The sequence below is a fragment of the Terrapene carolina genome, unplaced genomic scaffold, assembly GCF_002925995.2.
Source record: "Terrapene carolina triunguis isolate 2854851 unplaced genomic scaffold, T_m_triunguis-2.0 Scaffold93, whole genome shotgun sequence".
NCBI classification, from domain to species: Eukaryota; Metazoa; Chordata; order Testudines; family Emydidae; genus Terrapene; species Terrapene triunguis.
In genome coordinates this window covers 31,188,051-31,200,334 of record NW_020664444.1, presented here as the reverse complement: position 1 = coordinate 31,200,334, position 12,284 = coordinate 31,188,051, and the positions used below count along the sequence as shown (strand labels likewise).

The 12,284-nt window shown below is 41.7% G+C and overlaps 1 protein-coding gene across 1 annotated transcript in view; it reads right to left on the bottom strand.

The window, feature by feature from the left end:
* Nucleotides 1–12,284, bottom strand: part of GTF3C1 (general transcription factor IIIC subunit 1) — a 79,531-nt gene that overhangs the window by 55,309 nt on the left and 11,938 nt on the right. Inside the window, exons 4-7 of the mRNA XM_026650785.2 lie at nt 10,202–10,345; nt 8,763–8,859; nt 6,779–6,902; nt 5,073–5,231 (exon numbers count right to left, since the gene is read on the bottom strand). Coding sequence (XP_026506570.1) covers nt 5,073–5,231; nt 6,779–6,902; nt 8,763–8,859; nt 10,202–10,345 — 524 coding nt within the window. The remainder of the gene's footprint in view (nt 1–5,072; nt 5,232–6,778; nt 6,903–8,762; nt 8,860–10,201; nt 10,346–12,284) is intronic.

Genomic DNA, 12,284 nt, shown 5'->3' with positions numbered 1-12,284 from the left:
CTGTGTGGGGTATGGCAGAATGAGCAGTTACTCTGGCTGGAGTTTGTTAATAAGGTAGGAAATTTTTATACACTCCATTGTCCATTTTGATAATTTTTGAGAGGAGACTGATTTGCCCTTTGAAGCACTGCCATAAGCAATAAAAAGACAGTTCAGGAAATCACCAAGATGTGTTATATTAAGGTAGTATAAAAACAGGAGAATGCCCATCCTGAGTCAGACCAATGGTCCATCTAGCCCAGTATCCTGTCTTCCAACCGTGGCCAGTGCCAGATGCTTCAGAGGGAATGAAAAGAACAGGGCAATTATCGAGTGATCCACTGCCTGTCATCCAAACCCAGCTCCTGGCAGTTAGAGGCTTAGGGACACTCAGAAAATGGAGCTGCATCCCTGAAAATCTTGGCTATTAGCCATTGATAAACCTATCTTTCATGAACTTAACTAATTCCTTTTTGAACCCAGTTATACCTCTGGCCTTCACAACATCCCTTGGCAACGAGTTCCACAGGCTGTCTGTGCATTGTGTGAAGAAGTACTACCTTATAGTTTGTTTTAACCCTGCTGCCCATTAATTTCAATGGGTGACCCCTTGTTCTTGTGTTATGCGAAGGGGTAAATAACACTTCCTTATTCACTTTCTCCACACCACACTTTAGATTTAAGTTTGAGAACAGATGTAAGGTTGATTTTACTGAGTCTGAGACCTGCTGAGCTGATCTTCTGCGGATTAACCAATCGTTGAGGAATGGGTACACAAATACCCGGATGATGGAGCTGGGCACATACTACAAACAAGCATTTTGTAAACACCAGGAGCAGTGAAGAGGCTGAACAGGAGAACCCTGAATTGATGACTGTGTAGTACTTGGAAATGAAGAAGTTTCTTGATACTGCAACATGAAAAGATGTCTTGCAAATTGAGGGTACTGAACCAGTCCATGAGATCTAATGAATGTGTGATAGATGCCAAAGTCACCATGCAGAATTTTGTATTGATTGAGGTGTTAAGGAACCTGAGGTCCAGTATAGGGAATAAAAACATTTTCCCTGGAAGGGTAGAAGGACTGGCTCTGCTGCTCCCAACTCCAGTAGTGATAGTATTTCTGGACACACGACTCATGTGAGATTGGTTCCTCAAGAGAGACAGGGAGGGTAGTGGTGGGGGAGGGTATGATATGGAATTGGAGGGTGTACCCTTCCTGGATGACCTGTAAGACTCAACAGTCATCAGACTCAACAGACATCATGACTCAACAGTCATCAGACTTTAAAGAAACAGACATCATGACGTCCAGGCATATTTGAAAAAGGAAAGGCAGGTACCAAAAAAGGGAAGAGAAGGGTACAGGATCCACAGTCTAATGCAGAATCCTTAACCGAAGCTTAAAAATTGTTGCTATCCTGTTGGTACTCTAGCCACTTCTCTCCTGCTGAATTACCAACATGGTATCTGTTGCTCCTCATTTTTTACTAAAGCTGAACTGTTCTTGCTCAAGGAAGGATTCCATCATTCTCCTAATCCTAGCAATGAAGATGTATTCCTGTATCTTCATCCCATGTGATAGCAACTTTATTCCTTGATATAGTTTCCTCATTCCTGGATGCTTCCCTTCTCATGTTCTGGGATTAAGATAGACTTGCACCAATCTCCCACACGAACAGAAACTAAAATTGCTAAATGAGAGTACTGTTAATTGCCTAGGTCAGAATATCTCATAGAGGTTTTATCTATATGCACATTTTCTCCCAGTTTGAGAACCCCTGTTGTAAATGTTGCATTCTAGAAGTTAAAGGAATTGTATGACACAAGGAAGATGTTGAAATATATAAACTAGGGTATGTCTTTGAATTATTAAAAGAAATTGCTTAAAAAGGGCAGAAATCCAGTTAATAATGTGGGCTAATACTGAAATACAATCCTTGAAGTTAATCAAACAGAAAAGGCCTCCAATAAGGAAAGAATTGAAGAAATGCATTATACACAGATGCCATCTACTGGATGCCAATGGAAGCAGCAGAGATACACAGCTGAAGTCTGAATGCTTATTTGGCATGTGTCCAACAGAAATCCAGAGGGTGACCCTCTCCAATGGCCCCTGGAATCACGGCATATAAAACTGAGGACCCCACAGCTCATTGAGCGGGGAAAGACTCTTTTCGTCCAGGATCACAGAAGCAAGAGTTGATTGAACCCATGAAGAAGCTGCAGAATCCTAAATGCAACCGATGCCTTGAACAACTGTGTGGAAAGGACTCTTCCCCCCATCCCTGGTTTAAGTGGTGAGATTTCATTTCAAAGATTAGCTTGCTGAGTCTACACCTCAAGTAACTATATCTTAGACCAGTAAGTATTAGTCTTACCGGTTAACCCGCCTTAACTGTTAATCCCGGGCCAGCTGGCCAACACCAGTGGCCCTGCTGCCTGGCCAGAGCAGCGCCACCTGGCTGGAGCAGTGGCCCCAGCCGGCGGGATTGGCCCCTACCGTGCTGGCCAGCAGAATTGGCCTCAGCTGCTTAATCAGTTAACTGTTTAAATGACATTTTTAATCGTTTAAATGGTTAACTTTTTAAATGGTATTTCATCCCTAATGCTGTGCTTTATAAATTCAAGCAAATTGGCCTAAGAGAGATATGAACCATAATTTTAAGCAATTCCTTTTGATATTCTAAACCTGTTTAAAACAAATAAAAGGAAGTATCTCTTCATACAACGGTCAACCTGTGGAACTCCTTGCCAGAGGATGTTGTGAGGCCAAGACCATAACAGGGTTCAAAAAAGAACTAGATAAGTTCATGGAGGATAGGTCCATCAATGGATATTAGCCAGGATGGGCAGGAATGGGGTCCCTAGCCTCTGTTTGCCAGAAACTGGGAATGAGCGACAAGGGATGGATTACTTGATGATTACCTATTCTGTTCATTGCCACTGGGGCATCTGGCACTGGCCACAGTCGGAAGACAGGATACTGGGCTAGATGGACCCTTGGTCTGACCCAGTAAGGCCATTCTTATGTTCTGCTTTGACACCAAACCATTCAAATAGCAGGCAGTTAGAAGTGCCTTACAGACACGTATATTCTTACTCCTCGAAGAAATACTGGAATTGTGATAAGTGTATTAGATACTACACAACTGATGATCACAAGTAAACGTTACAAGAAATTTTGGTGATTTGCATTAAAGTAACTGCTGAGCCTCAACCCTACTCTATGACAACTGCTTGTAAGATTATATTGTTGTGCTCAGTACAGGCCTAAAACACTGGTTTTGTCTACCCTTGATTGATGAACTGTTGATTGTATACTAATGTGGTTCTGGGTGAATTAATACATCATTGATTGGTTAAGAGAAACAAAGTGTACTGATCTGAGAAGTATTGTCCAAGATAAAAGTTGGCCTGAAAAGAACCTGTCATTAAATTAGTAAACTAATGCTTCCTGGACTCAATAAAAAGGGGTTATTAATCTATTAGATTCCATCTAACATTGGCTATAACACTCATCAAGCTGAAATCTAGTTTATTAGATTTCAGTTTTAAAATCTGACTGGTACCCTGGCAAATCATAAAACTGATCCCCATTGACGTTTACACAAGGCTGAGTGCAGGGGAACAAAGCCATTTAATAAGTGACAGTGTGGATGAGGTAGTAGCAAGATGCTAGGGTGGAGCTAGATATGAAGGGAGAGGCTGGGATTAAGAGCAGCAAAGGAGTGGCTGTTCTCGCACCCCGCTCTTTACTATAAGGTGTCAGGTTTTGGTTTTTTTTTTTACACTCTGAAAGGGGAAGGAATGGGAAAAGGAAGAGGGCAGCCCTTTTTCTTCCCCACCAACCTCCTTTATTCCCCATCAGCATGCTTCTGTGTGAGCCCATCCCCACCCCCCTTTTTCACTTTGAAAATATAAACAGTCTACAGCAGGGATCGGCAACCTCTGGCACGCAGCTCGCCAGGGTAAGCACCCTGGCCGGCCAGGCCGGTTTGTTTACCTGCCGTGTCCACAGGTTCGGCCGATCACGGCTCCCACTGGCCGCAGTTCACCGCTCCAGGCCAATGGGGGCTGCGGGAAGTGGCGCGGGACGAGAGATGTGCTGGCTGCCGTGTCCCGCCGCCCCCATTGGCCTGGAGCGGCAAACCACGGCCAGTGGGAGCTGTGATCGGCCGAACCTGCAGACACGGCAGGTAAACAAACCGGCCCGGCCCGCCAGGGGGCTTACCCTGGCGAGCCACGTGCCAAAGGTGCTGATCTCTGGTCTACAGAGAAGGGACAGAGGTGATGGCAATTGGGGCAGCTTGCTACTTTCAGCCCCACCAGTTACTCTGAGCACCAGGCACCACTGCTATGATGGATACAGAAGTCCTACATTTTTTCCCCCCATTACAAATTCAAATCCCGTCTAGGCTTGGCCTGGAAAGCTAGTGTAAGTGAAGACAAAGAGGCAAAGCCACATCTAACCTAGAAAAAGAGGCGATATTTAAAAACATTAGCTAACATGTTTTAAAAAATAGTATGGACTTAATTTAACCTCCTTTAAAAAAATGTTATCTGGCTATGTAACATTTTTAAACAACCTATTTCCTAGTGTAGAAAGGGCCCAAGAGAGCAAAAATTGAGCTGTTAGAGGGAAGAGATTTTTAGCAAGTTTTTAAAACTCTTGGCTCATTTTTCTTAACTATTTTACTCCAATGCCAAACTGACATTTTGAATAAAGGAAGCTTTGTTAATCATTAAGCACCCATACTCCTTTTGACTAAGGTATTAAGAGTTCACAAACAAGCCTTAGACATCTCATTTTTATATCCTGGTAGTTCCTAGCAACCAAAACTGGGACAGAGGAGCGCCCAATGTGCTAGACACTGTCACACATGGTAAAAGACAATCCTGCTCTGAACAGATGAGACAAAGGGTGGGAGAAAGTAATTATTTTTACCATTTCAAAGATATGGACGAGAATCTAATGTACAAAGTAAAGACAATTTCAGAATTAAGCCAGTAAGAAAATATTCAGTTCATTTTCATGCAGGTAACAACATATGAACTGAATACACACACAGAACCTGATTACATTACCTACTTAGCTCATAAGCCTGCGTAAGCATATCCCGCTCATAAACAATATCTACAGGCTGGACAGTTTTTGTGATCATCTCTTCCTCCTCATCATCATGGTAATCATCCACTTTCTTTCGAAATTCCTTCACCAGTTTGAGGCATCGGACCATGACATCAGTCCCTGAGAACACATGATACTACTGGTTAATAAAATAACTGAACAAAAATCTATGGGTGAAAAGGAGGGATCCACATGAAAAATAAGTTAATTCGTTTCTCTCAGCATTGACAAACAGAATGACATTCCAGTTAAGTAACTTAATGAATTACCACAAGTGGAAGTGGGCACTTGCATATGGGCCTGATGATAATTCTCACAGCCCTGAGGTTTTAAACGATGGATACAGATGGAAAGGTCTCCTGCTCACTTGCAAAGATAACTTAGGGTATCTCTAGGGTTCAAACAATGAAGTATTTGAGGGGATGTGAAAATGGTCCTATAAAAGGACATAATATGAAATTAGGGAACTTTTAACTATGTGCAGGAAGGTGTGTGAATGGTGATCCTGTGAGATACATCTCTTCAGAAAACCAATTTAAATTGCAGTGTCTCTTCAAAGACACTGTCCCTTTGCTCTGATAATCACCTAACAAATGTTTGGGTCTTCTAAAGAAAGTAATTAACTGTAATAATTTTATCTATCAAAATGTAATACCACCCTTGAAGATTTACAGCCCTTCTATTCTATGAAAACAATAGACTCAGGGAACCTGGTTACAAAACAGCTATCTTTTGAGCTGTTGTAATATGGTTAAAATGTATAATGTGGATGAAACATCACAGTGCTGGAACCACCAGGACTAAACCAACAGATTTGTTTCAGATTTTCCATGCAGACTTGGGAAAACGATGTGGCATTAGTCACAGTCATCAGAAGGCTCTCTTGATAACAATATATATGGACAAGAAACTCTTAAAAGTTTACCTTTTGCAGCCATGAAACAGTGGGAAACTTAGTACTGTGCATCTAGGGCAGGGGTTGGCAACCTTTCAGAAGTGGTGTGCCGAGTCTTCATTTATTCACTCTAATTTAAGGTTTTGCGTGCCAGTAATACATTTTAACGCTTTTAGAAGGTCTCTTTCTATAAGTCTATAATATATAACTAAACTATTGTTGTATGTAAAGTAAATAAGGTTTTTAAAATGTTTAAGAAGCTTCATTTAAAATTAAATTAAAATGCAGAGCCCCCTGGACCGGTGGCCAGGACCCGGGCAGTGTGAGTGCCACTGAAAATCAGCTCGCGTGTTGCCTTTGGCACGCGTGCCATAGGTTGCCTACCCCTGATCTAGGGAATGGTAAGATTTGTTAACACAAATGGCAGACTGAAAAATATTTGGGAAAAATACACACTGTGAAAATGGGTATTTGGTAGAAAATCTTTCCTGGGTCTAAAACTGATGCACATAAGGAATGATGACATTAGTACCTTACCTAATCATATCATAATCCCACTAATCCCTGGTTTATTATTAATACTCAATATATCCCTGGATTGGATAATGATTTCAGGTGAGTTGCGTTGTGTACTAACAAATTTATAACTTTATATATACACCTGAGATGCAAAGGAAGCTTTACCTTTAAACACTCTGCAATTTAAGATTTTGGTTAGTTTATACACTTGATGACATCAGTGCGTACATAATAAAGATGTGGCTGCAATTACCTTTCTTTGTTTTATAGGGTCCACCATCAGGGTGCAAGTCCTGTAACGGGGTAGATAATACTTTGGCCAGGCCAGCATTCATCATATATTGATACAGACGTTTGAATGTTCTTTCACAGAGACCCTACAATAACAGTAACAGTAAAGAGAAATGAAAAAGATGTCACTATTTTAAGGAGCATTCCCTACAAATCAGGAAGCTAACAGCAGCTAAACCCTTGACTTTCATAGAAAAGTAAACAGAAGCACATCAGGAACAGAAAGACGTTTCTGACTCAGTTACTATATGCCTCTAGCCCCTTGACCAGGACTTGAGATCCCACTTCTTCTCTTTCATTTACCTGGTTTTTAGTACCCGGTCGTCTTTCCCTGTCTACAAGCTCTCCACAATCTGTCTTGGAAAATAGCTTTCCCACTATCACATCTGCCTCTAATTACCATCCCTTGCCTCCTTTCTTCCACTGTGTTCAGTTTATTCAAATGTCCTAGACCTCAACTAAATCCTTCATTCCATTCAATCCTGCTTCTGCCCTCTCCATTCAGAACTGTCAAGATCAAAAATAATAATATATTACAAATGGAAGAAAGGGAAAGTTGATAGCAATGAATGTAAATCAGAAGCTAGGAATTGTAGAAAATTGATCAGGGAAGCAAAGGGACACAAGGAGAACTCTATGGCCAGCAGAGTTAAGGATAAGGAGGAGGTTTTTTTAAGTACATCAGGAACAAAAAGAATCCTAACAATGGCTCTGGTCCATTACTAAATGGAAATGGTAGAATTAATAATAATGCCAAAACAGAAGTAGTGTTCAATAAATATTTATGTTTTATATTTGGGAAAAGAACAGATGATGCAGTCATATGATCTGATAACACTCTTTCCATTCCGCTGGTATCTTAGAAGGATGTTAAACAGAAGCTACTAAAGATAGACATTTTAAAATCAGCAGGTCAAGATAACTTGCATCTAAGAGTTTTAAAAGAGCTGGCCAAGAAGCAGGCTGGGCCATTAATGCTGATTTTCAAGAAGTCTTAGAACAGGGAAGTTCCAGAAGACTGAAAGAAAGCTAATGTTGTGCCAATATTCTAAAAGGGCAGAAGGGATGACCTGGGTAATTTTAGGCCTGTTTTCCCCCACCGGTTCTCAATCTGCCAGTCTTTTCCTGTTCCTCCTCCCACCCACAACTTTTACTCCCAGTTTCTCTCCCCATCTGCCACCTTCCAAATCCCAGTCTCCCACAGGTTCCATGTCCCAGTTTACTCCCTCTGGTCTGGCTCTAGTCCCTTCTGCATCCAATTCAGAAAGCTTACGCCTTCATGATGCCTGGGCCCAGAAAAAGGAGCACCAAGAACACAGGCTCTTACTTCCAGTGCCTGGCTCCACCCCAGCCCAACCTGCATCAGCCAAGAATGGCAATGGCAGACAAAGCCCTGCTTAGCCCCTTCAGCCTGGGCAGGCGTATGCTCACTGCAGATGGAGTCTTTGGAGAACGTAGCTGTGAAGTTCCAACAAGTCTCTACTGAGTACATGTGGACTGAGATTTTTCAGAGGCTTAAAACCTGGTCAAATTTTAGTATATTTTCACCATAAGAGCAAAAAGCACTTCCCTGACACAAAGGCCACCCGCTTCTAAATGTCAAGTCCTTGCTCCAGAACATGGGGGCACTAGAGATTCTCAGAGAAATGTTGTTTATTTAATATGATAAACAACATTTTCCTTATACCTCATTCTGGGCAATGGCTGAGCCATTTTGTCTGAAACTTTCTAAAGTTTGTTTTGAATTAGACACCTGACACTGAAAATTTCAGCCTGAGAAGTTAAAGTCTGGAACTTAGAAGCAATGGAAAACAGGTCTGTTTAATGGGAAGTATTATAAGGTTGTCTGACACTTCTCATTATACAGACCAGTTCTGCTTGTAATGCTGAATTTTTGGATTTCATTAACAGCAAACTGAGAACTTGAAAGCAAATGATAATCTCACCAGTTCTTCCCTCAGATTCCCCAATGTTTCCATTTTGTTTGGTCGAGTGCTCAGCATACCTGAGAGCTTCTCCATAAGGATATCATATTTACTCCTCCTAAAACAAAAGAAAGTTATTCAACATATGAACTTCATGAGCACTGACTTTTACATCCAGAAATATCACAGAAAACGCTAGTTACCATCACGGAGGTAGACTGAGAAATAAAAAGCAAAGATTTTAGCAACATTTGAGGGGAAAATCAAGTTGTTTATGTTAAGGTCTTACAAAAAATAGATGTAATTCAATTTTTGAATAGTCTTTGAATTTGGACTCAAAACCCAACATTTCATTTGAGTTCCCTTTGTTTAAGATGTGCACTAATTTTGAAAAGTTGGGATCCCTACTGGTTATCCCCCTCAGAAACAGGGGCGCTGAATAAGTTTCTAAACCTTTTCCAATAGGCTGTTGGACTTCTTCAAAACTTCTCTAAAAGTTGATAAACCCCATATAGATTTCAGCAGAGCTTTTGAGCCACATTAGTACTTTACAAACATAGTGATGTATGCACAGTACCCAGATGACTTCCCGAAATTATCTCTACCCATCATATTCCCCATATCTTGATTTATGCTATCAATCCCTGGTTTGCCTCCTGGAAGCATGAAAACATGAAAAGCTTTCTGAAGTCCATGTAGGTTCAATGGTTCCTACTAACAGGCCTTAGTTACAGGACCACCTACTCTTTGTCAAACAATATTCAAAGGTTGGATGCTTATCAGATATAAAACTATATTTGATATAAACATTGTTTGTCATGGGAAACTGTAAGAAGTCATACTTTACAATTTTTTTTACCCATTTCATATTTAAAAGCCCACACTCTGTTACATTTGTCATATACAGAGTTGAATTTTTAAAAATTTATGGAGGAGTTCATTTCATTTACACACAGAGTGCTAGTTAGGGGAATGCCCTTCACCCATGTGAGCCAAACAGCAGATGCAAATATCCAATACCAGGAAGACAGTCAGACACACAAGCTGTTCTGAAGCCAGGCCTGCTGTTTCACTGCGACCAAGTCAAAGCCAGTGCAGGATATAACTATGCAACAGAGGAAAAGAGAGTCAGAAGTAAAAATTCACTAGAAGGCGCTGTAGAAGCTATCCAACAATAACACAGCTATTAAAACAATGTACAAGAAAAATCAGGTCTCTGTAGGACAAGACCTGGCAGCAGGATACCTACCATGCAAACCATGGCTGGAGGAGGGGCACACATCCTTTATATAACCTCTGTCTCTGAATGCTTAACCACTGTGAGGAAGCGCTAATTCAGCAACCAACAGGTACTGCTTCCAGAAAGTTTTGATGGTCCTATGGCACCAGGGCCATGTCCTAATGGTAAGAAACTACACATGCCACCCTGAAGAACCACCTAACTTCTGTTTGGTACATACCTGTCAACATGAAAGCGGTTCAAAAGCAGAAGAATGGAGTGCTGCTGGGCTCCACTTGGTAGTCTTATGACATGGGACTGCATTGAAATGAGACCATTTCTGTCTAATACTCTTCTGTGATAATGCATTTTACCAGCATCCACCCTAGAGAAGACAAGACATCCACAGAACCTCCCATGATGGCTTGTAAATAAATATAATAAACAAATTATATTCATATAGCACCCGTCATCCCAACGCCCTTTACAAATTTAAATTACTATACAAATTGCCTGTACAAACTTAATTCAGCCCTCTTGTGCATATACATTATGATAGTCTTATTACATCATCACATACCACTTTCTCCACGGAGCCTGATTCAGTGTACAGGAAATGAATCAGGGTAGTAACTGAATGAGGCTGTTGTCTATAAGACTCAGCCTCATTTGCTGCTGAAGTTAGTTGTATAATAAATGAGAAAAAATACTATTAGAAAAGAAAGGACGGTCTTATGGTTAAGGCAGCTGAATGTCACACTGAGAGATTGGATTTTATCTCCGCTTCTGCCACATGATGCTGGGCAAGTCACTTAAACCAAACTTTTCACAGGTGGCACTAACTGTGTTTTTCATTTTCTAGGTGCTTAACTTGAAACAACTGGGGTCTGATTTGCAAAAGTGCTGAGAAGTCATAGCTACAGCTGAACTCAATGGGAGCTGTGCTCTGAGTGTATGAAATTCTACAAAAATATTGATTGACAGAGCCAGACGAGTACCCAGCAGTCACCTTCTACAGGATAGGCCCACAGGGAAAGTGATGGGGCGCCACTGGCTGTTGCCTTCGGCCCCCAGCTGGAGCCTCTCCAGCGCATCATCGGGGATCTGCAGCCTGTCCTGAGGGATGATCCCTCACTCTCACAGATCTTGGGAGACAGACCTGTCCTCGCTTACGTACAACCTGAGGCGGGTGCTCACCAGCAGCCACGCATCACTGAATAAAGCCACTGACCCAGGAACCTATCCTTGCGGCAGAGCCCGGTGCCAACTCTGCCCACGTGTCTATTCAAGTGACATCATCGTGGGACCTAGTCGCATCGGCCATGCCATCGGGGGCTCGTTGACCTGCACATCTACCGATGTGATATATGCCATCATGTGCCGGCGATGCCCCTTTGCCATGTGCATTGGCCGGGCTGGACAGTTTCTGCGCAAAAGAATTAATGGACACAAATCTGACATCAGGAATCATAACATTCAAGGACCAGTGGGAGAGCACTTTAGCCTGTCTGGTCATTCAGTGACAGACCTGCGGGTGGCAATTTTGCAACAGAAAAGCTTCGAAAGCAGACTCCAACGAGAAACTGTTGAGCCTGAATTGATATGCAAATTAGATACAATCAATTTAGGCTTAAATAGAGACTGGGAATGGCTGAGCCACTACAGACATTGAATCTATCTCCCCATGTAAGTACTCTCACACTTCTTATCAAACTGTCTGTACTGGGCTATCTTGATTATCACTTCAAAAGTTTTTTTTCCTCTTACTTAATTGGCCTCTCAGAGTTGGTAAGACAACTCCCATCTTTTCATGCTCTCTGTACGTGTATATATATCTCCTCAATATATGTTCCATTCTATGCATCCGAAGAAGTGGGCTGTAACCCACGAAAGCTTATGCTCAAATAAATTTGTTAGTCTCTAAGGTGCCACAAGTACTCCTGTTCTTTTTGCAGATACAGACTAACACGGTTGCTACTCTGACACCTACAAAAATATTAAGTACTTCAAAAAATCAGTCCCCAAATGTCTCAAGATGGGCACCCAAAATAGACAATTATGACCTTCATCTCTCTGTGCCTGAGTTCCCTATTTGTAAAATGAAGGTAATCCCACCACCGTGTCTCACAAGGGTGTTGTAAAGATAAGTTCATTAATGTTTGTGAAGCACTCATATTATGATGGGCGCTTCATAGAAACACCCATGAGGAAATTAATAGTTCTGTATTCAATGCAGGGTTAGGATGGTCTGAGTGTTGCAGGAATGCGGAATTGGTCAGCGCTACACTCGGCTGATGCAGCAACTCCTGGTGTTGGACGCCATC